Here is a 21,637-nt window from a genome sequence, read left to right as displayed (position 1 = left end):
TCAAGTTAGTTTTATGAACAAGGAACTTTTTACACTGAATTTGCTATTTTATATTATTGTAAACATGAACAAGGATGACACAGAATCTGGATGAATATCCATTGGATTTAAATTAAAAGAAATTAGCATTTGAAGGATTAAGCATAAACAGAAACATGAGAAAAATTTGGTGCAAACGTGTCTTATTATTTGCAATCGTTTGTTATTGTTATAGGTACATTTTAAGCAAATATAGCTGTAAAGGAAACATGTAATTCTAATACAATTATTTTGTAACAATTGTTCTGATTGGATGACAGCAAGCATAAAATTCTCTATCTCCTTGTCTGTAACTAAGGAAGCCGACATTTTGAATTTCGGAATGTGTTGACATGTTATGTCTACAATAATAAACAATAAACTCACTTCTTGCGCCTAAAAATCTTCTTTTTATCAAATTTTATTACATTCTGAAACGGCACAGAAGCCAGAAAACGCCCGTTGTTTATGTTTACGCCGGAAGCATACCTATGACGTCGCGTAGTGTAGGGACCAAAGAAGATAATATTTTTTCGCGGAATTTTTTTTAATGAAGATTTTACACTGAAATTATGATTGAAATTTAATTATGAACTTGTTTTGCATTAGAATAGAGATAACTGTATTGTATTTGAAGCTTTGCGGACGTCCATCGGTAGTTTTACTGTCGCAAATACCCGTTTACCTGTCTCCGCTCCGCGTCGCCAGGTAAACTAAATTTGCGACAGTAAAACTACCGATGGACGTCCTTAAAGCTTCAAATACAATACAGTTATCTCTTAAGTTTAAAGTAGTTTTAAAGTATAATCAATTTTTGGTCTTCATTGCTCTTCAACTTTGTACTTATTTGGCATTATAAATATCCTGGTACCTTTGATACTAATTATGCCTTATATCATTTATGTTATTCATAAATAAAAATAATAATTATAAATAAAATTTATATATTTTTATTTAAATAAACATGATTTATAGCGTTAAAACAAACTATGTGCAAGTATCTAAATCATTTACGTTTAATATGTATAAATAGAACCGACTAAGAATTTTGTTCATTCTTGTTTTGAATATCTATATTAACGAAATTCTGTATTATATATTTAAACATATACCGTTTTTCTGGTACACGTTTTTGCAAATGGTATTCAATTAACTTTAATTTGTATGAAACGAATAAAAATTATACCGTTTCATTATGTACATGACTGAACATTAAAGCACCAGTCACACTTATCTATTTTAACACTAAAACAAAGATCACTTGGGCATGCGTGCACGTAGGTTACTTTCTCCTCACAAGTTACAAATCTTCTACAATTGGTTGGGTGAATATATCTGTTAGTTCCGTTGAAATTTTGGTCACAAAAGTCACCTGCAATTACAGTTTTACATTACATAAGATAATGAAAGTTAAATATAGATTGTAATGTATATTCTGTATAATATTAATACAAAGTATTTCTAGTGAGAGATTTGGTAATAACACGGTTAAAATACAAGAGGGCAATTACACCAGTTTATCAGAGAAAACTAGACAAATCAAGTAAAAAAAAATGAAAAACAAGACGAACAAACACACAAAAGATCACGACTATAAACAGAAACTACAGATTTTGTTTGAGTTCCAAAATAGTTTATAAACTCGATCAACGAACTCACAATGTTCGTTTTTAAGACAATCTTCAATTGTTAAGAATGCTTAAATTTTCGTTTGATGTAACGGTAATTCAAGCACCAATCTTGTTCGTTAATGTCTGTAGTCTGGAGCACAGTCTTTTAAAAGTGAAAGGTTTAGTTACCTTCAATTTATAAAAGCAAGTTTAATCCACCATTTTCTACATAAGAAAATAAAAGTACCAAGTCAGGAATATGACAGTTGTTTAATGTGTTTGAGCGTATGATGTTGCTATCTGATAAAGACATCCCGTTTTAATTTACTTGGAGTTAGGTATTTTTGTAATTATAACTTTTTTGAAACCTCATTAAACTGAAATTCAAATTACGAAAAACTAAACCAAGGAAGAGCTCTATTTTTGCTGTGTGTTATCTAAAGGTTTTGATAAGACCTTTGTTTTTACGAATCAAATTGTCTTTTTGTTTTTAACTTGCATTTATAAAGAGTAAATCACAAAAACACTGAACTCGGAGGAAAATTCAGAACGAAAAGTCCTTGATCAAATAGCAAAATATAACGCTAAAACACATCAAACGAACGAAAAACATCTTGTTACAAGCGTTTTCTTAAATAGTGGACTAAACCTTGTTTTATAGCTAGCTATTTCATTTGTTGCAATTTATAACTTATTCCCTGTACATTTCTACTTACTAGACACCAGAGAAAGCATGTCATGGTTAGAATACGTTGGTGAATCATCAGGTTTAAGGCCATTTGTTGCTTTACATCTAATAGTTGCATTGTACATAGCCACAGTGAATCCGATCCAAAATTTGAGGACTCTTATAATTTCACAGTTTTCTGTTGTATCTGTTTCGGTTATATAACTTGGACTGATCGTTTGATAATTATCACTTCCTGCTAACTGTATTTCAACTGCGATGTCGCCCGTTCGATTGCCAATATAACCAGTGCAAGTATGGAGGTTTGAAGTTCTTGGAGAAGTAAGACCAACAATTTGATCAGCATGCACTGTCATTTTCACTGTTTTCTTTAATAAGAGAAATATGAATCAAAATATAATCTTCTTCAGAACTATGATATTCGATGATTATTCATTTACACCAGATTCCAACTTTATTGTTTCATATAAATGTGAGCAAAACTTTTAAAAAGGTACTGAACATCATTGCTTTTAACAAGAAAATTTTACATTTCCATCATTCAAATGATAATGATGAACCATTTTTTGCAATTTTATGAAGAAATGTACTGACGGGCAGAACAAACACTGTATGTTGATTGGTTTGATGTGTTTTATCCTTTGATTTTGTCATTTGATTAGGGACTTTCTGTTTTGAATTTTCCTTGGAGTTCAGTATTTTTGAGATTTTACTTTTTGATTTAGTAAATGTGAATATGACAGATACTTTAGAAAGATGTGGATACCCTCTAGGGCACTTGAGATGAACCCAAGTTTTGGTTGGGTTCGTGTTGCTTAGTCTTACTATGGTTTGTTCTGTGTGTGTTCTATTTGTTATCTGTTGGCCTTTTCTTTTTTCGCCATGGCGTTGTCAGTTTATTTTCGATGAGTTTGAATGTCTCTCTAGTGTCTTTTGCCTATCTTTTCAATACTAGTATGTTTAATAAATTCGTTAGTGATTGTTTTTTTTTGTAATAGGTCTTTATGCATTTTGCTATTAAAACTCGGCTTAGTAAAAGGAATATGACTAAATGCTTTAATTAGATGTGAGATAGAGACCATCTACTCAGGATATCAGTTTAAATGTTGCGTAATTTAACACATGTTTTTTGTGTCTAACAAATAAAGTGCATACTATTGTTTAAATATTACCTTCTGATTTGTTGTCAGTGTAGAACAGGATGCATCTTAAAAGAAAAAGGGAAATTATATAAAGGTATGCACAATAATGTTTTCTTTTATGATAGATTAAAACGAAAAAAGAAAATTTATCATTGATGAATACATGTACGTACATTGCACTAAGCGTGAAAATATACAGTCGCCCCGTGTGTGAGATGCATGCTCTCACGTGCGTGTTTTTTTAAGGTATGGCGTATATATAAATGTTTGATTTTTTTCCATATTTATTTGTTCATATTATTCAATGTATTAATTCTGTGAATAACAATTATGGCGCGATCGTCATGTTGCAACGATTTCCACTCAAATCTTCAACCTACATTGATATCAGAGTGTTTTCGAGACAAAGAACAGCATAAAAAGTGCCCTTTTCTTGTTTTGTATTTTATTCTGTGCATGTACTTATTGTGAACCATGAATGAATTCATCATATCCTTTTTTGTCTATCATACATTATAAGTAAGCATAATGTTGATGTCTAATTTTAATTTTTTTTCCGACGTAGTTAGTATAGTTTCGGTTTGTGCCCTTTGAACTAAAGGACGCTTAACTATGGCAACAGAATACGCATGCTCGAAAATCCTTTCTGTGATTGGACTAAATGCTGTTATGGTGGGTGATTTGATTGTGTTTGAAAAAACGTCTCGTTAATTATATCGTGATGGAAAGCAAGTGAAAAGCTATAAATATTGGAACTAGATCTTACAAAGATTTATATTTTATTAAAATAATTGTTTCTCCAATAGCTCTCTGCATCCATGACAGCTGTTTATTCGCGACAATTATATAATTTTTAATGTAAACTTTGTTGTACGAACGTTCATGACTTTTAGAACGCACCTACGCATGTGCGATTTCCGCGGGGTTTTGGTGAATGTAAACAGAAAGATATGAGGACCGAGAATACTGAACACAAACAGAGAAAATGTTATGTAAATGGTAAATCACTTATTTAAATGTAATCGGAATATTCACAAAACAATTTGTAACGTTCTTTTTTTGGTAATTCATTGATTTTTAGATAGTTAGAGCATTGTTGTTCACAAGATGAAGGTAGTGAACGAGACTTAGTAAAGAATTTCTTGTAGTTACATTCAGATGGAGATTTAATTAAAGAAGTCCTGCATTATTAAATCATTGTGCTTCTGGAGGTTATCGAAATTATAGTTTTAAACATATACTCAAATTTAAATACGTCGGATATCTTTTTTAAAGATAGTTCTTGTTAACCTTATGGGTCGATACTTTCTACATGCTAACTTGACATTCTGCGTTCCTCATTGAAAATAAAACTCGTTAGTGATGCACTTTTTTTTCTCGAAAATATTTTGTTTGCAGTGAAAAAAGTCAGTATAATAATTCTACATACTTCTATAAATAAAGGTATGTATTAAAATAATGCGTTGTTTTTCTGTACATCCACAACTTTTTGAAGGTTTTGTTTTGTATATAAAACAGAGTCTTTCTTACTTGTTTTTGGACATGTTACTAGATTACAATAGTTGCAGGTATCAACAGAATATATTCCAAAACAAAGATTTTGATGACAGGCATGCCCATATGGTTCTTTTAGTTGGCATTCTATATAATAATGACAGTTTGTTGGATGTACACGAATGCTTTTGTAGACAGTGTTGTCTTTACATGCATCCCCTGAAAGATATGTATCATCTTTAATATACATAACTAATAAATAATTATTAAACAATATGATCAGCTGGAAAATATTGAACAATCCAATGAAACAATTTTACGGAACGACTTAATTTGGTGTGCTCCAAGGAAGACAATTCAAATAGTTTAAGATTCATGTTTTTAATTAGATCACTAGTATCAATTAATCATTATGTTCGCAAATAGAATATTCTTTCAAAATAATTTTCTAAATATTTTAACAGCTACCATTGTAACACTGATGACAATAGTACAACGTATTCTCAAATTAGTGGCGATTCAAATAGTTCAATTTGAGCGGTTCTGTACAGAATCAGACGCTACATTTTGCGCCTGGTTTACGATGTGCCTAAATTTGAATATATCATGCCTTCGCTACGATTTCCTACCATGCTTATTAATTTGTGATTGAGTGTTTTATCATGAGTTGTTTAATTACGTGAACAAGCAGTGGCAATTATGAGTATTTTCAAAATTAGATTGGTTTAAGATTTGATTTAAGAAATAATTGATGCAAGCTATACGTTATTGTAGTTTTAACATGGGTAGGCATTATATTCGTGATTATTTTTGCCCGAGCGATAGTTAAAACTACAATAAAGTAGTACCTTGCATCAATTATTTCGATTCTGATTAGGACAATTAAGGTAATTTCTATGTCCGATGTGTATAGGTGTAGCCCGTTTGTATAGGTTCTTCCATGAACCTCCCTTTCTCGTTTTAAACTAGCAAACGACTGGCAATATGATTTTTCAGAGGGAGGAGTTTGAACAGCCAACATGAACGGTTGTCGTATCTAGGTCACAATACAGTCATAACAAATGAATAAGTAACAACATGTGCATCATTTAAGAGTTTAGAAGTGTTTTAAAATTAATGAAATATATTAAATGCATGACAATTTGATAAAATTCATTATTCTGCAGTAGTCAATATACGCATGTACAAACAAATGTTATTAGCTTTAGAGCATGGGTTTATTCACAAAGCGAAAGAAGCACGTCGTATTAGAATTATTTTTCCTCTTCACTTTTCATTTGCTAGAACGAATAAATGACGTTACAAATAAGTACTCTGGAATGAAAAATAAGAAAAAAACCACGAAGCTATCCTTAAAAATACACAGTAACATATATAATATAACAAATATGTGTTATCAAATTGATTATCCAAATAGTGGACAACAAAGGAAGAGCGTATGCTATAATTACAAACTAGACCACTGTATTTTTAGATCTCGATTTAAACGAGTTAAAACACATTTAGTATTTGCTACTAACGTCGAAGGGTCATGGTCGATTGGTCTAAGAAATCGAACTGCTGTGTCACTAGCCCGTAAACACTGAGTTTGTGAGTTCGAATCCCGTACGGGGCAGATGCACTCGAATATTGTCTAGAAATGTCAGTTGTGCTACCGACGTCTGTTGTTCTTTCCGGGCACTCCGGCATCCTCGACCAATAAAAACTGACCACCACAAAATGGAAAAATAGTGTTGGAACACCGATTAATCAATACTAACGTCGACATTGGTATTTGAAAATATAGGAAACTCTGCAAATTCAAATGTTGAGTTTGGCTTTAGCAATAAAATCAAACTTAAAACCATGAAACCATCCTGTTGGATGCATATACAATCTTATGAAGATAAAACATTGAAGAAGTTAACACAATAAATAAACTAGTTTTACGATATTAAAGTTAGGAGATGTAGTTTGAATCCCAAAATGAGACAACTTTAATTGAGATCAAAAACGTTGAAAATGTGGACAACTGGTTCAATGTCCGTAACTCAATGTTATAGGCGTCAATGGAATATATTCGTCATTTTCTCTACTCTTAATTGAAACCTAGATATATAATAGGTTTGTAAAAAGATCTGAAATTTAATACTCGAATACTCGGTCATGATACTCGCGAGTGATCGAGTACTCGGATGAATCTTAAACGTTTATTGTAAAGTTTAGATTTTTGGTGGGATGCGTTTTTTTGTTATTACCTTTCATAAACCTCGTGATATTATCATGACATTTCTTGACGTCTTAACAAAAGACAAAGATATTATTGCAGAACTAAAACTGCATGACTACAAACATAACCTGACCCTATGTCTTCTTTTTTGTGACAATTAAACAATGAATTACGGACCGCCGTTTCTACAAATAACCTCTCATAATTACAGTTTCTGTTTCTGTCCGTGTTCATGAACTTAACAAGAAACATCCCAATTTCATGTACTATTGTTTGTCTGTTTGTCTTTGTCCTTTTAGCCATGGCGTTGTCAGTTTACTCCGCTTCTCTTTAAATTGTAAATGAAACAATTAAAATTAAGTTTCGAATACAAAGTATTACTAATCACATTAATTTAAATGTACAAGTATGACGTCCATTATCACTGTACTAGTATACATATTTTTTGGACAAGGTGAAGGACACCTACGGGTGCGGGAGTTTTTCGCTGTATTGAAGACCCATTGGTGGCCTTCGGCTGTTGTCTGCTCTATGGTCGGGTTGTTGTCGCTTTGACACATTCCCCATTTCCTTTCTCAATTCTATCTCATACAAATAACGTTTGCATAGAAGTCTTGATTAACATACAAAGGTATGGGCTTGTGATGAGTTATTAATATAAAAGTGTTGATCCGTGTACAAACACAGTTACAAATGTCTCTAATCAGTTGCGAAGGGTTAACTGCAGGGCACTTTGATTTTGTTCTTGTTTAGAGATATGATTTCGTCCACAACTTCAGAAGATATACTGTTTGACTTTCTAATTTTTGCTACAAGTCCTGTACATGAAAACATGCCATCGGAAGGAACAGACATTGATGACACTTCCTTAACACCAATGTAGTTTCAGGATAATGAAATTACGTTGTAATAATATTTTGATTACGATTTACGAAGGGGATATTTCAACGGAACTTAAGTGAAGGGAAATATGAAGAGAAATATCACAAGATTTGTAAAAGGCAAATGAGAAGACTGAGTACTCTGTCTTCCGAGCTTGTATCCGAGTACTCGTTGCCATCCCGTATACATAGTAATTCATAGAAATTATCGCACCAGATCGTGTAAACAGTCAATATTTTGATCAGATTAAAACACCATTCTATAAAACTGCAAACATTTGCAAATTTTCGTACAGAAAATAGTTTAATGTAGTTGGCCAGGATTATTTTTTTGTAAAATTTAACTGCATACAAAAGCCATATTTACCTGGTATAAGTGAAACAGTATCATTATTTGAATAGAAGGCCGTAGTGTCTGGGAAGTATGTATTGATTACTTTGCATCTAATAATAGCTTTCTCCATATCAGATGTAAATACTATTCCAAACTCTATTTTTCTATGAATTTCGCATGAAGTAATGTTGTCCTCTGATCTTTCAATTGTTACATCTAATTTTCTGAATTCTAAGTCTCCTGACTTCATAATTTCAATGCTTATATCGCCTGCTGGATAACCAATGTCGGCTTCACAAGTATGCAACAACCAATTTCTGTAAATTGCTAGATCAGCTATTTGGTCAGGATTTAATCGCAAAATCAAATTTCCAGTAGGCGAACCTAAATGAAATTATAAGATGCATTTTATTTACCATTGTCTGCAAATTTAAAAACAATTTAGGCATTAAGTAACAAAAAATAGAATTAAACTTCGAACTTCATCGTGATGCACATTAATTCATTGTCCTTCCAGACTATAAACAGATATTATACAGAAGTAATTAAATGACAGGTTTATAGTGTCACTTTTCTGACCTGATCAGAACAGAAAATTAACTGAGATAAGAAAGACGAAGCTACATGTTTTGACTATGCAAAGAGGATAAAGAAATATTGTTAATAGGGAATTGTTTGTTGCTCTGTTTTGTTATTTGACGTTTAATGTTTGTTATATTTTCGCCATTGCTTTGTCAGTGTCTCCTTGAAATATGAGTCTCTAGTTGTCCCCTCAGAGTATTTAGTCACTTCTTTAAACATTATTTGACAAGTATAAAAAATGCAATGTAAGCAGAAAATACACATTGTATATCCATGTATTCATCCAAATGAATTGAATAAGGTGTACCAATCACGTTAATCAAATTGCAACATATACTATATCAACATTCAATTTTAACAAATATAGGCATCTTTAAATAAAACTGTCTCCTTCGTTTTAATTCTATATAAATAGTGTACGCAATTGGACCAATATAAAGCTGTAATGATTATCCTCATGCAAGGAGCACGGCGATACAAAGGCTGAAATAAAAACCTCAATTTGAAGGAAAGACAAGATATTGCCAAACAAAACCGAATTTCAAATATGCGACTGTTATATTTCTGGACTGTTGCTTCTTTATAAGCGACAGCATCTAAAAGGGAATCTTTAACACAGATATGTCTTTCTCGTTTCTCGTTTTTGGAAAGACTGGAATTGTAATCCGGATTTTTTTTTCTCAATCGATTAATGAATTTCGAACAGCGGTATACAATTGTTGCCTTTAGTTGGAACAGTTCATTCAAGAATGTATGTCATTAAAGTGTGTTAATGTGCAAGCTTTTTTTAAAATCATTTTGATTAGGTAATTGATACAATACTTATATGATTGACAAATGTCATTATCACCAAACAATCAGAGACAAGATGGACCTTCAATTACAATGCCCCACCTCCTAAACTGTCATTCAAATTGACCACATTACTTATCAACCCCAGTCTTGCATAATTATATAGTTGGTTTCCCTGTTTGAATGGTTTTACACTAATCATTTTTGGGGCCCTTTATAGCTTTCTGTTCGCTGTAAGCCAAGGCTCGGCGTTGAAGACCGTGCTTTGACCTATAATGTTTTTTTTTTACAAATTGTGACTTTGATGGAGAGTTGTTTCATTGGTACTCATACCACATCTTCTTATATCTATATGTGACATAAAAATCTTATATAAAAGAAATCCAAAGTGAAGTGGGAATCAGAAAGGATAAGATGATAGCATAGACACAATTTTCATGCAGCTACATGTATGTCGAATCGCCACGATCGTCTTATATTCTCTAACGTATTTTATATGCCGTCCTTTTTATACAGTAATGTACTTACAGTGCGGTTGTATAGTGGTACTTGGTGCTTGAGATGAGCTGCTCTCTGAAAAGAAATAGATACGTTATTTGCATGACTAACAATACTATTCCTCGGAAGATTAAAAGCTCACTTACACTCCACTGAAACATAAACACGCAATTAAAATGACCAAACTTGTAATTTAAAATGCTTACTTGTTTTAAACTTACAAGATTGAATGAATGAGTGACAGATTCGTATAAGTACTCCAAAACAACATATAACGCTGTAACTGATCTTTCCGTAATTCATCCCATATGAAACTAAGCATATCTTACTTTGTACTTGTTTTGGCTTTCAAACTTTGTTCATCTGGGCGTCTCTGGTCAGTCTTGTGTGGACGTGGCGCACGTCTGGCGTATCAACTTTTTAACAAAGTACCTTTTGTTGGCTATTAATCGTTTGTTTCTCTGTCCTATATGTTCTCCCATTTATTTGTATTGTCGTCCTGTCATGTAATGTTGTCATTTTAATGTTATAATTAACATTGCCATTAAAGCGGGGGGTTTAGCATGACACAAAACCAGGTTCAACCCACCATTTTTTTTTTATCTTAAAATGACTTGTACCAAGTCAGGGAAATGGCCATTGTTATATTATAGTTCGTTTCTGTGTGTGTTACATTTTAATGTTGTGTTTCTGTTGTGTTCTTTTCTTTTATTTGATGCGTTTTCCTCAGTTTTAGTTTGTAACTCGGATTTGTTTTTCTCTATCGATTTATGAATTTCGAACAGCGGTATACTACTATTGCCTTTATTTATATTGAAATGGCAGATATAGGATATAAAGATGATACATGTAACCTAATAGTGTGTTCATATAGTTTTATGCAGTGTATGTATCTTCATTGCAGTTTGTATGGGTTCAAATTCAGCTTTGAGTTCCCAAACACCAGACGAGAGTTTTTTTTTCTTTGTTTTTGTTTAGACAAACACCTGTAAATTCCATGCAAAGATTTTCCAACACCGGGTGCGGGATTTTTCTCACTTTGTTATAGACCTATTGGTAGCCTTCGGCTGTTTTCTGCTCTTTGGTCTGCTCTTTTGTTGTTGACTCTTTGACACATTCCCCATATCCATTTTAATTTCAATTAGAATGATTTTAATGTATTCTATAATTTGAACTATCATTTGACACACAGCAATGATGAAAAAAATGTACCAAACCAGAGACAGGAACTTATCTTGGCTTTTGCATGTTATTATAATATCGGTATTGATGGTTTGTACTGCTGTTTATACCTAAAAAAATACAGCCTTTATATATGAAAAACATTTATAGGTTTCACAACGAGTATTACCACCTCAAGTGTTTAATTACAATATGATGATCAACGAGTCTTTGAAGATATACCATATATCATTTGCTACAGAGGAAAAATAGCCCATAATGACCTTTTATTGTCGTCATTACCTCATATATAGCTAATGGAAATGTTTTACATTTCAAGACACATTAACCAATTTAAAGCACATTAATTTTTGTAACATTTATTAATATAACACTTCGTTTAGTGTTATACATGATATACCTCATCAAACGAAAACTGGTTTACATGCAATAACCGACCGTGAATAAATATATATATATATATATTGCACTTACAGCTGATTCACAAACCACGCCTGTTTTTGGGTGGTATATACTATTCATAGATATAAATGTTTTAATCATGCAAGACTTCCCAGATATGATCTCTATGTTTCATCACATAGAGACATATCTTGGAAATGTTACCAGTATGAATACACATGGAGGCGGGGAAAATTGAATTCTGAATAAGACCCAAAGTGAAGGGAGGGGTATTGCCGAGTTTTAGTATCAGTTTAAACTCTTAAAAGTTAGGGTCATATACATTTTGAAAATATACCGCACAGCCATATGTTTTGACCTTTGAATAAAATAGTAGTGCAAATCATTCCATTCTAGGATATAATATTTTACGAAATTTCATAATTAAAGTGGAACCGTTTCAGCCGTTAAGGGAGCTTCTATTTGAAATTGCATTGTATATATTTACAGTAGTGTAATCTATACGTGGTTGAACTGTGGATAATTGAACTTTTACACACAAATCTAAAGAAGGTCATCAAACAAAGTTTAAATCAAATCATATAATAAAGAGATGAAAAGATGAATCGATATTGTAGGTTAACATTTTTACTTGTACCTGATGATATATCCTGATCATGTGTTGGTGTTGTGAGCAAATCAGCCGAATTTGTAGTGGTATATGTTGATGCATCCGTACTGAGTATTGTTGTTCCAAAAGTAACATATTGATCAGTCGTTGACGTATTCATGGTTTTGTTTGATATTGATGGCAATGACGAAGAAGTGTTTTTCTCTGAAATATAAAACATATGAACTACCCATTCATTTTCGTAACATTTAGTTGTTGTATTACAATGAAGACCAGCCTTTGAAAAATATTGATTTCAATTCAACTAACGAATCTCCATTAAATATATATCTAGTTTAGATTTCACGACTAGTGTCCTTCTTGAAGATTTTACGTGTTTGATATTTAATAGGGATAGGCTTGGATACGGAAAATTGGGTTTGAGTAGGCGGGAATCGGGAGCCACTGAGCGGTAACTGATAAAGAGGGGGTTGGAACTAGGGAAAGTTCGAATAAAAATTATGCATATGGTTGAAAAATTTCGTTGACAGATTTTCGTCTGAAAGTAAATGAGGGAAGTGTAGAAGGAAAACAAGGGGAAGATGGAAAATAAGGAAACCATCCATTTGTGTTACTTTTCGGATATTGCTGATCTGTAATTGGGCTGATGATGAGTAATAAAGCAAACTTATGCTGGTAAGAAAACAGCGTTGGAGTTGGGTATTTTTTTTTTTTTTTTTTTAAAGAATTCTACATCGATAAAAATTAGTATCAATCTAAAATGAATCATTTGGCCTTGTGTATTAAAAGGATTTATCATTTTTTGTTTTTAGAAAATTATCTTCTTATGAGGTCTCTTTTAAACGGTCAAAGAAAAAATAACAAACATGAATGTTTATCTAGACTATTAAACTGAAAATGGAGCAACACGAACCCCACAAAAAGAAAAAAAAAATTGTCGTTTTAAATTGAACTGAATTAAAAATAAGGTACATCGAATCAGTACTTTAAAAATAAAACAATAAATGTGTTAATTAGAAACAATCTTAGCAGTAAAGTTCTTATTTCGGAATACGAACATACATGTACAACTTAAAATAAACAGACCTTTACTGTTATTTCTCAGAATTGGGAAATACACTCCAAGGCCAACGGCAGTCATGAGTATGACTATAATCATAACAATTGCAACAATTTTGCAACGTGAACAAGATGAACTCTTCAATGCCTTTTGTGTTTCAATCTCTTGACTGTTAAGTGGGCCTTCTACCTATAAGTAAACAGTATGTCTATAAATTTCAAATACAGCGTATAACATACCAAAACACGAAGAGCATACATTACGACAATGAATAGAAAAACTTTATTTGATGCTCTATATACTGCAAAAAGAAGTATTTTATAGTTTGAGGATTTCATTTCTAGCTGCATCAAATCACAAGCATACATTACTAAAAAGAAACCTTTTTCGGAATATATATATTATATATATAATTGCAAACTATGCACTTTCTATTGTGTAATAATGCAAACTATGCATTTTCTATTGTGTAATAATGTGCAAACTATGCATTTTCTATTGTGTAATAATGTGCAAACTATGCATTTTCTATTGTGTAATAATGTGCAAACTATGCATTTTCTATTGTGTAATAATGACGCTCCATACTTCTATATATAGACTAAGTGTAATACGATTTATCTCCCTTTATATACTCAACGACAACTATGACGTTACATACCTACCGTTACATAGTTACGTTAATCATGTATAGTTTCACCTGAAGATTGTTATTTAAACATGAAAGTACTAGTGAATTAAAACTATTCATACCGGAAATGTTGGATTTTTTAGTAATCTATATATATATATATATATACTTGTTTCATAGTAAAACATAACTATTCAAGTGTATAAATATGAATTGTTATAATAGGCATCTCCTGACACCTACAGTTGAGAACGACTACAACAGGTAAAATGAGAGGGGTCGTCTCAAAAAATAAAAAAATTGAAATCAGTATTGATTTTAGTGCTTTCATTGACCATGATAGAACTTTCCTACAGAGTCCAAATAACATGGATTTTTTTTAATTAATAATAAAGAAAATGATCTTTTTAGACGTTGAGCTTCTAGCTGTCCTGGTGGTATTTGGAAAATGAAAAGAACAAAGCATGTTTTATTGTAGTTGATATCTAATTAAACAATGTTTTATGTCTGTTGACAAGGACGGCCAATGTTTCCACAATGTCTGTTAGTTTTGGCCTTGTGTGTCTCCATAATGTACTAAATACTTTATTTATTTTCAATTCACCAATTTGGTGTTCCACTTGAATTCTGTATTCGCCAATCACGCGATTAAATTTTCTGCTCTTTCTTTCAAATGTTATGGCTTACGATTGATTTGAGGTGTTGTAAATGGTGTAACTAAAGGATGATGATTTGGATAAACTTTGTCTCTAAGGAGAATACAGTCCTCCGGGAAATGTAGCAGACCATTTCTCCTTATTTTGATCCAAAACATCCCTTATGTATGGTCATAGATGAGATAAAAAAATTTAAAGTACGAAAAAAAAAAAAGAACTGAAAAAGGTACAAAACTTTGTTCCGCAAATTGGATATAGAGAAACAAATTCTGACCCGTTGAAAACAAAACAAAATACAGCAATGACGGTGTATAAATAAAATCAACGAAATTTGATCAACTTTTTGTAAGAAACCAAAAGGTCATTTTAGGAACAGGGGAAGAACACTATGACAAAGGGATAAAGGTATGTTGTTTTCGGGACACCAGCCGTTGGTCTCCAAGCCCCTGCTTAGCACTGAGCATATTGATTTTGCAATGTCAACGAGCTCTATAGGTTGCACTTTGTAAATACAGATGTTTCATAGAAAATTAATTTTGTTTACATACTGGTACCATAAGTTATGATCTCTGTGTTCCATCTCATAGAGACATAACTTGGGAATGTTACCAGTAAATATACATGTGTAATTTGTTTATATTGAAATCTGTGGTAACCTTATATTCAAGGTAGGGGTAGTTAAGAACATTAGTGTTAGTTTAAACTGTGAGAAGTTAAGGGCATATAAACGTTGAAATTATGCCGCATAGTCCTATATTTTGACCTTTGAAAAAATTGTAGTGCATATGAACTTTCAATTCTAGGATAAGATTTTATTCAAAACTTCATAGTAAAAGTGGTACAGTTTTAGCCGTTTAGGGAGTTCCTATGGGAAATTGCATTGTCAATATTTACAGAAATGCAACCTATAGTGTTAACTAACAACTTGAAATATAGATTCCTTACACATGTATGTAAAAAAAAATATGTACTGTTTAGATGTTGTAACATTAAAACGAGAAGTCAATTATATTTTTTTTCTTCAAAATTCATCATGAAAACATCAACTCTAATAAAATATCTTGAAGCGGAGAAGTCCGCCGTTGATAAAAAAAAACCGAAATAGATGTGGTATTTTCCTTAGACTTTCAAAATCTATATGTGATTATCCATCCAGAAATTGAATATGTACACCAACTAAGGTGAAGACCGGTTGAAAAATACCAATTTGGTCGTGTTCACAAGTGTGATACGGATATACGGACAGTCCAGTATTTACTTTTTTTTTTTTTATAAATTTTGAAAAATTTCATCAAAGCTTTTACACCAATAAATTAATCGTTATTTACTTGCGGCAAATATTTGGTGAAAGACTCACATAATCATAAAATTTAAGAGAAGCGTACCAGGATGCAGAATGGTTGCTTTATTTATTTTAATCAATTTAACATGAAATGTCGTGTAAATACATACAAAATAAGACAAATATATGACAGATACATATATTTATTTATCTATTTGGTTGATATATATTCTGAAGCTATATAGTCAAGACAGTATATAATCGCCAATCCAATATGTAACGTATTGATACATTTTGTAATCATGAAGGTTTTTGTCTTTGAGACGACCCATCCATATAACCTGTACACTGTAGGTGTCATTAGTCGGTGTCGAGAGATGTTGAAAAGGTCTAATATGAAGTATGATAGGAATTTAAAAAACCAAGACATAAAGAATTTTCGATATATGACTTTTTTTAAAATCCTTTTATAATTTAGTAAAAACAAACCTATCGCCATTCTATGGGTTACTATATCACTTACATATTTTATTAGAGGAAAAGCTTTGACGTCTTGCTGCTTTATATTGGAATCTGCTATAACTGAATATGGACATTTATCAAGATCACTAAACTCCTTTTCGTTTCCACAGTGATCTCCCCTTTTCTCTTTTTTCATGGGGTGTAGCCAGCTGTGAGGTTCATCTGGCTCTTTATCAGGTGGCACATTACTTTTTACGGATCCCTGAACTATCAAGTAATCATGGTTAGATGATATTCTATTATCGTTTCCGTTAATCGGTTGTAAGTATCCATTTAAATCTGACTGTTTCCCACAACATTCTGGAGGAGAATGATACTCTTGATTGTATGAACTGTTTCCGAATGCACCAACATTACGTTTTTCAAAACTTATCTTCTCTTTCGGGAGCTCCATTTGAAGTCTATATCTAATAACCTATTGTGGTATTTATGCAGTATGCATTTTAGTTTATTCACATGACACTGAAGTCGGTTGTATGATAGAAGGAACAAGAACCAGTGATATTATGTAATAAGTAGATACTACAAAATTAAGATTGAAATAAAGAAGAATGAGTACTATGACTGTGTTAAGAGGTCTGACTAAATATTTGCTAAGGTAGATTTTTTCTTTGAACGGCTGTAAATCATCATAGTGCAAATCATGCTTATATATACTATTTGATCATTTCAAATCCAGATAAAAATCAATTATCAACTTTGACGTATTGATTTTTTATCGTATGTTATGTGAAAAAGAAAAGGAACGTATTATAGTTAAACTTGAAATTGTTTAATAAAAAACTTTGAGTTAAGCACAATTGTAATTTTGTTTAGTGAGAAACCAATGTTTTTTCTTATTAGTGCAGAGCACAACTTTATTTTAATCCTGGTGAATAGTTGTCTCATACGCAATCATATCGCATTCCTATTTAAAAATGAAATTAAAACAAATTGATACGAGCATAGTTGAAAGTCTATCCATACTAGAATAGAGATGTTACAAACCAGGTAATATGTTTCAAGCGAATTGTCCAAATCAAGACATGGAAAGATCCCCATGTATGTTTGACATTATCATCTATAGAATAAGATGCTTAGATTAAGTGTTCATATTATATCTTCATATTTTCTCGTACGTGTGGAAAAAAATAATTTCATGCGGGGCTTGCTGTTGATAAAAGTTATTTTTCATTTCAGGAAACATTCGGGAAAAGGGATCGTTATAGTAGTAACGATATTTGGATATCTACTGTCATCTATGAAACAGATATTCCATGACGGTCAACCAACTCATTATGGCGTCCGTTATATTGCGATGCTAAATTGAACTATGTTAAATACTGGACAGGTGCATACATCAATATATATTAATAGGACTCTTCAACTTCCAAACTGAAACAAACACGATCTCGGAACTATCATATTAAGTAATGAGATATTGCATAGTTGCACGAATTGGAACCAGGTTTAAACTTTATTCACTATTTTAAACGTGTTATGACTCTTGAAAAAAGGCAACAGTAGTATACTACTGTTCAAAAGTCATAAATGTATTTCGGGAAAACAAATCCAGGTTACAAACTAAAACTGAGACTAAACTAGTAGTATTTAAGTAAATCAATCAAGTCATGACAGGCAACTGCAAACGACAGCCACTGAACGTTAGGTTTGAGACACGCATATCCGAATGAGGCAGGGTATCAAATCATCACCTCACAAGGACCTTTCAGTTGTGAAGAACTTGCCATATATAAAAAAGGGATTATGGAGGGTTCTGAAAATAACTAAGGGTATTGGTGGCCAAATGTTCCAAGTCTTTTAACTCAGCGTCTAGGTAAGCCCCACTATAATCTTCATTGACTATAATTGTGAGTTTTCCTACCGAAGGTCGTTGGTTCTCTTCAGGCACTCTATTTTCCCGTGTAAAATTTAAATTGACTATCAATTTAACCAATAATGCTGAAAGAGGCATTTTAACCACCGACTAATTAATCGAAATGATCAATTAGCGATCACATTGTATTTGCATTGATGAAAGCCCTAGTTCAAAGTCGTAGATCAACACATAGAATTAATAGGTCATTATTTCCAAACGACTGAAAAGTTATTTGAATTAGTGACTCTCTGTTTTGAATTTTCTATAGAGTTTACTTCGGTATTTTTTGTAATTATAATTATAATATATAATTATATAATATAATTATAAACGGATTCAGTTTATATACGCAAACATATGAGTATCAATAATGTGCAGGACCATACTTTTAAAATACGTAGATTGCAATATATGCTTAGTTAGGTATTAAGAATTAAAATAATCGATGCTAGTAAATATAAAAAATTTGACCTCGCTTCTGGCTGAGCACAGGACAAGAAAGATAATGTTGCTCGTATGTTTATAATTACTGATGAGCTTTGATCTAGATTTTCTGATGTATATGGGAAAAATGATCGATTTCTTTAAAAGGGAATCAAACTACGATGAAAAGATCGAAGCAAATCGATTAATTTTAGGATTTTACCTTCGTGTGAGCAATTTTGTCATAAACATTCTGCACGTGAAGATTTAACATTTGAATGTGCACTTCCTTATCCCTTAAGTGTGTTAAGAATATTTATAGTCCACAAAAGGTCGTTGTCATATAGAGTATATCAATCTCACATGTAATAAACGTCACAGCTTTCTTTGTACTTACACATTAAACCATTTGAAATCACATGGCCATTTTATCGACATACTTTAGAAACATTTTGCAGATCGGTCGGGAAAATCCCTGATTACACATTAAAATAACTTTAAAAATGGAATATTCAACCATCTCACAATCTTTTATTTATTTAATCTAGTTCAAATTTAAGTCTGGGTACATATTATTACCAAGATAATGAGTCGTATTGGGAATACATGGTTCAGTCAGTTCTTCTTTGAAAGAGAAAGTAAACGCAGTTATATGATTTAGAGAAGGTATACAAAAGAAGAAGGGTGAAGAGTTATCTCATCGGCAGTCATTCCATATCTTCTTATTTCGATGTGACACCTAGGATAACAATAAATTCATCAAATTCTATAAGACACATAGGCATGATGATTAATTGATTGCGAAAAGAAGAGAAATGACGCACAAGATAAGGTCTCCTCGTTTAATAGTATAGATAATTAAATTTCGTTAGGTTAAACTCTTGGTTCATTTGACGATTAAAATACATGAAAAAATCTTTAAAGAATAGGTGTACTTTATATGGCAGTTTCTTTATGTTGTTAAACATTAGCACACATATCGATTTTGTCATCAACAAATTAAAACAGAACTTAATTTGAATTGTGGGATATCAAAATACACATCCACGTTTATTTTCTATATATAGGTTACTTCATATATATAAAATATGATACATATTCATTATAAGGTTAGATTTCAACAATCTTACTGCCTGTCGATATTTTTATTATGGTATTGCACAGGTCATGTTTTCTATAGATGTCCATGGCGTTAAAAAATAAATCCCTGAGATGTGTTTTGATTGAATTTTCATATCGTACTTTCCTGTTTATATGACATATTGACAAAATTTGTAATATTTCAGTTATTCAATATTTACTTATTTTGTGTTATATCTCGTCTTACTCTTTTTTTATCTGAACCACTTTTGATAAGTATTTAGTACGACGAGAAGTTTTTACCTCTGTACTCGTACCGTGAACAACAAACTTATTTATTTTGTAAAATATAATAAAAAAATGTTCGTACTCCTACATGTAACAAACAAGTCATTATATTCAAATTTTCCTGTGTACGTTACCTTATTAAACGCCATTTTGTCCAAGGTCTTTTTGACATTTAAAAAAACTAGAGGCTCTAAAGAGCTTGTGTCTCTCACCTTGGTCTATGTGAATATTAAACAAAGGACACAGATGGATTCATGACAAAATTGTGTTTTGGTGATGGTGATGTGTTTGTAGATCTTACTTTACTGAAACTTCTTGCTGCTTACAATTATCTCTTTCTATAATAAACTTGGCCAAGAAGTTACAATGGAAAAAGTTAGTAAAAGTTTACAAATTTTATGAAAATTGTTAAAAATTGACTATAAAGGGCAATAACTCCTTAGGGGTCAATTGACTATTTTGGTCATGTTGACTTATTTTTAGGTCTTACTTTACTGTACATTATTGCTTTTAACAGTTTATCTCTATCTATAAAATATTCAAGATAATAACCAAAAAACGGCAAAATTTCCTTAAACTACCAATTCAGGGGCAGCAACCTAACAACAGGATGTCAGATTCATCTGAAAATTTCAGGGCAGATAGATGTTGACCTGATAAACAATTTTATTCATGTCAGATTTGCACTAAATGCTTTGGTTTTTGAGATTTAAGCAAAAATCTACATTTCACCCCTATGTTCTATTTTTAGCCATGGCGGCCATCTTGGTTAGTTGGCCGGGTCACCGGACACATTTTTAAAACTAGATACCCCAATGATGATTGTAGCCAAGTTTGGTGTATTTTGGCCAATAAGTGTCAGAGGAGAACATTTTTGTAAAAGATTACTAAGATAAACGAAAAATGGTTAAAAATGGACCATAAAGGGCAATTACTCCTTAAGGGGTCAACTGACCATTTTGTTCATGTTGACTGATTTGTAAATCTTAATTTGCTGAACATTATCGCTGTTTACAGTTTATCTCTATCTATAATAATATTCAAGATAATAACCAAAAAACGGCAAAATTTCCTTAAAATTAGCAATTCAAGTGCAGCAACCTTACAACGGGTTGTCCGATTCATCTGCAAGTTTCAGGGCAGATAGATCTTGATCTAAAAAACAATTTTACCCCATGTCAGATTTGCTCTTAATGCTTTGTTATTTGAGATGTAAGCCCAAAACTGCATTTTACCCCTTTGTTCTATTTTTAGCCATGGCGGCAATTTTGGTTGGTCGGAAGGGTCACAGGACACAATTTTCAAATTAGATACCTCAATGATGATTGTAGCCAAGTTTGGTTTAATTTTGCCCAGTAGTTTCAGAGGAGAAGATTTTTGTAAAAGTTAACAGAC

General features: G+C 32.0%; 1 protein-coding gene across 1 annotated transcript; it reads right to left on the bottom strand.

Moving 5' to 3' along the window:
• Positions 1-1,038: 1,038 nt before the first annotated feature.
• Positions 1,039-17,087, bottom strand: LOC139516664 (uncharacterized). Its single transcript, XM_071306885.1, has 9 exons — positions 16,595-17,087; positions 13,529-13,691; positions 12,470-12,646; positions 10,279-10,323; positions 8,410-8,760; positions 4,989-5,171; positions 3,489-3,523; positions 2,345-2,684; positions 1,039-1,390 (listed from the first exon to the last, which is right to left on the bottom strand). The coding sequence occupies exons 1-9, from the start codon at positions 16,985-16,987 to the stop codon at positions 1,212-1,214; spliced, it is 1,866 nt and encodes a 621-aa protein (XP_071162986.1). The 5' UTR covers positions 16,988-17,087; the 3' UTR covers positions 1,039-1,211.
• Between the last annotated feature and the right edge of the window lie 4,550 nt (positions 17,088-21,637).

This window comes from Mytilus edulis, chromosome 3, assembly GCF_963676685.1.
Source record: "Mytilus edulis chromosome 3, xbMytEdul2.2, whole genome shotgun sequence".
Lineage (NCBI taxonomy): Eukaryota > Metazoa > Mollusca > Bivalvia > Mytilida > Mytilidae > Mytilus > Mytilus edulis.
Note: the sequence above shows the minus strand (reverse complement) of the source record. Positions and strands in the feature narration are given on the sequence as shown.

What these genes read in the sequence shown, in the direction of transcription:
- LOC139516664 (XM_071306885.1), bottom strand. Translation starts at nt 16,987, where the DNA reads ATGGAGCTCCCGAAAGAGAAGATAAGTTTTGAAAAACGTAATGTTGGT. An exon ending in CTTTTCCTCTAATAAAATAT is followed by an intron (nt 13,692 to 16,594) that starts GTAAGTGATATA and finishes GTTTACTTATAG; the next exon opens with GTAGAAGGCCCACTTAACAG. An exon ending in AGTAACATGTCCAAAAACAA is followed by an intron (nt 3,524 to 4,988) that starts GTAAGAAAGACT and finishes TTTTCTTTTAAG; the next exon opens with ATGCATCCTGTTCTACACTG.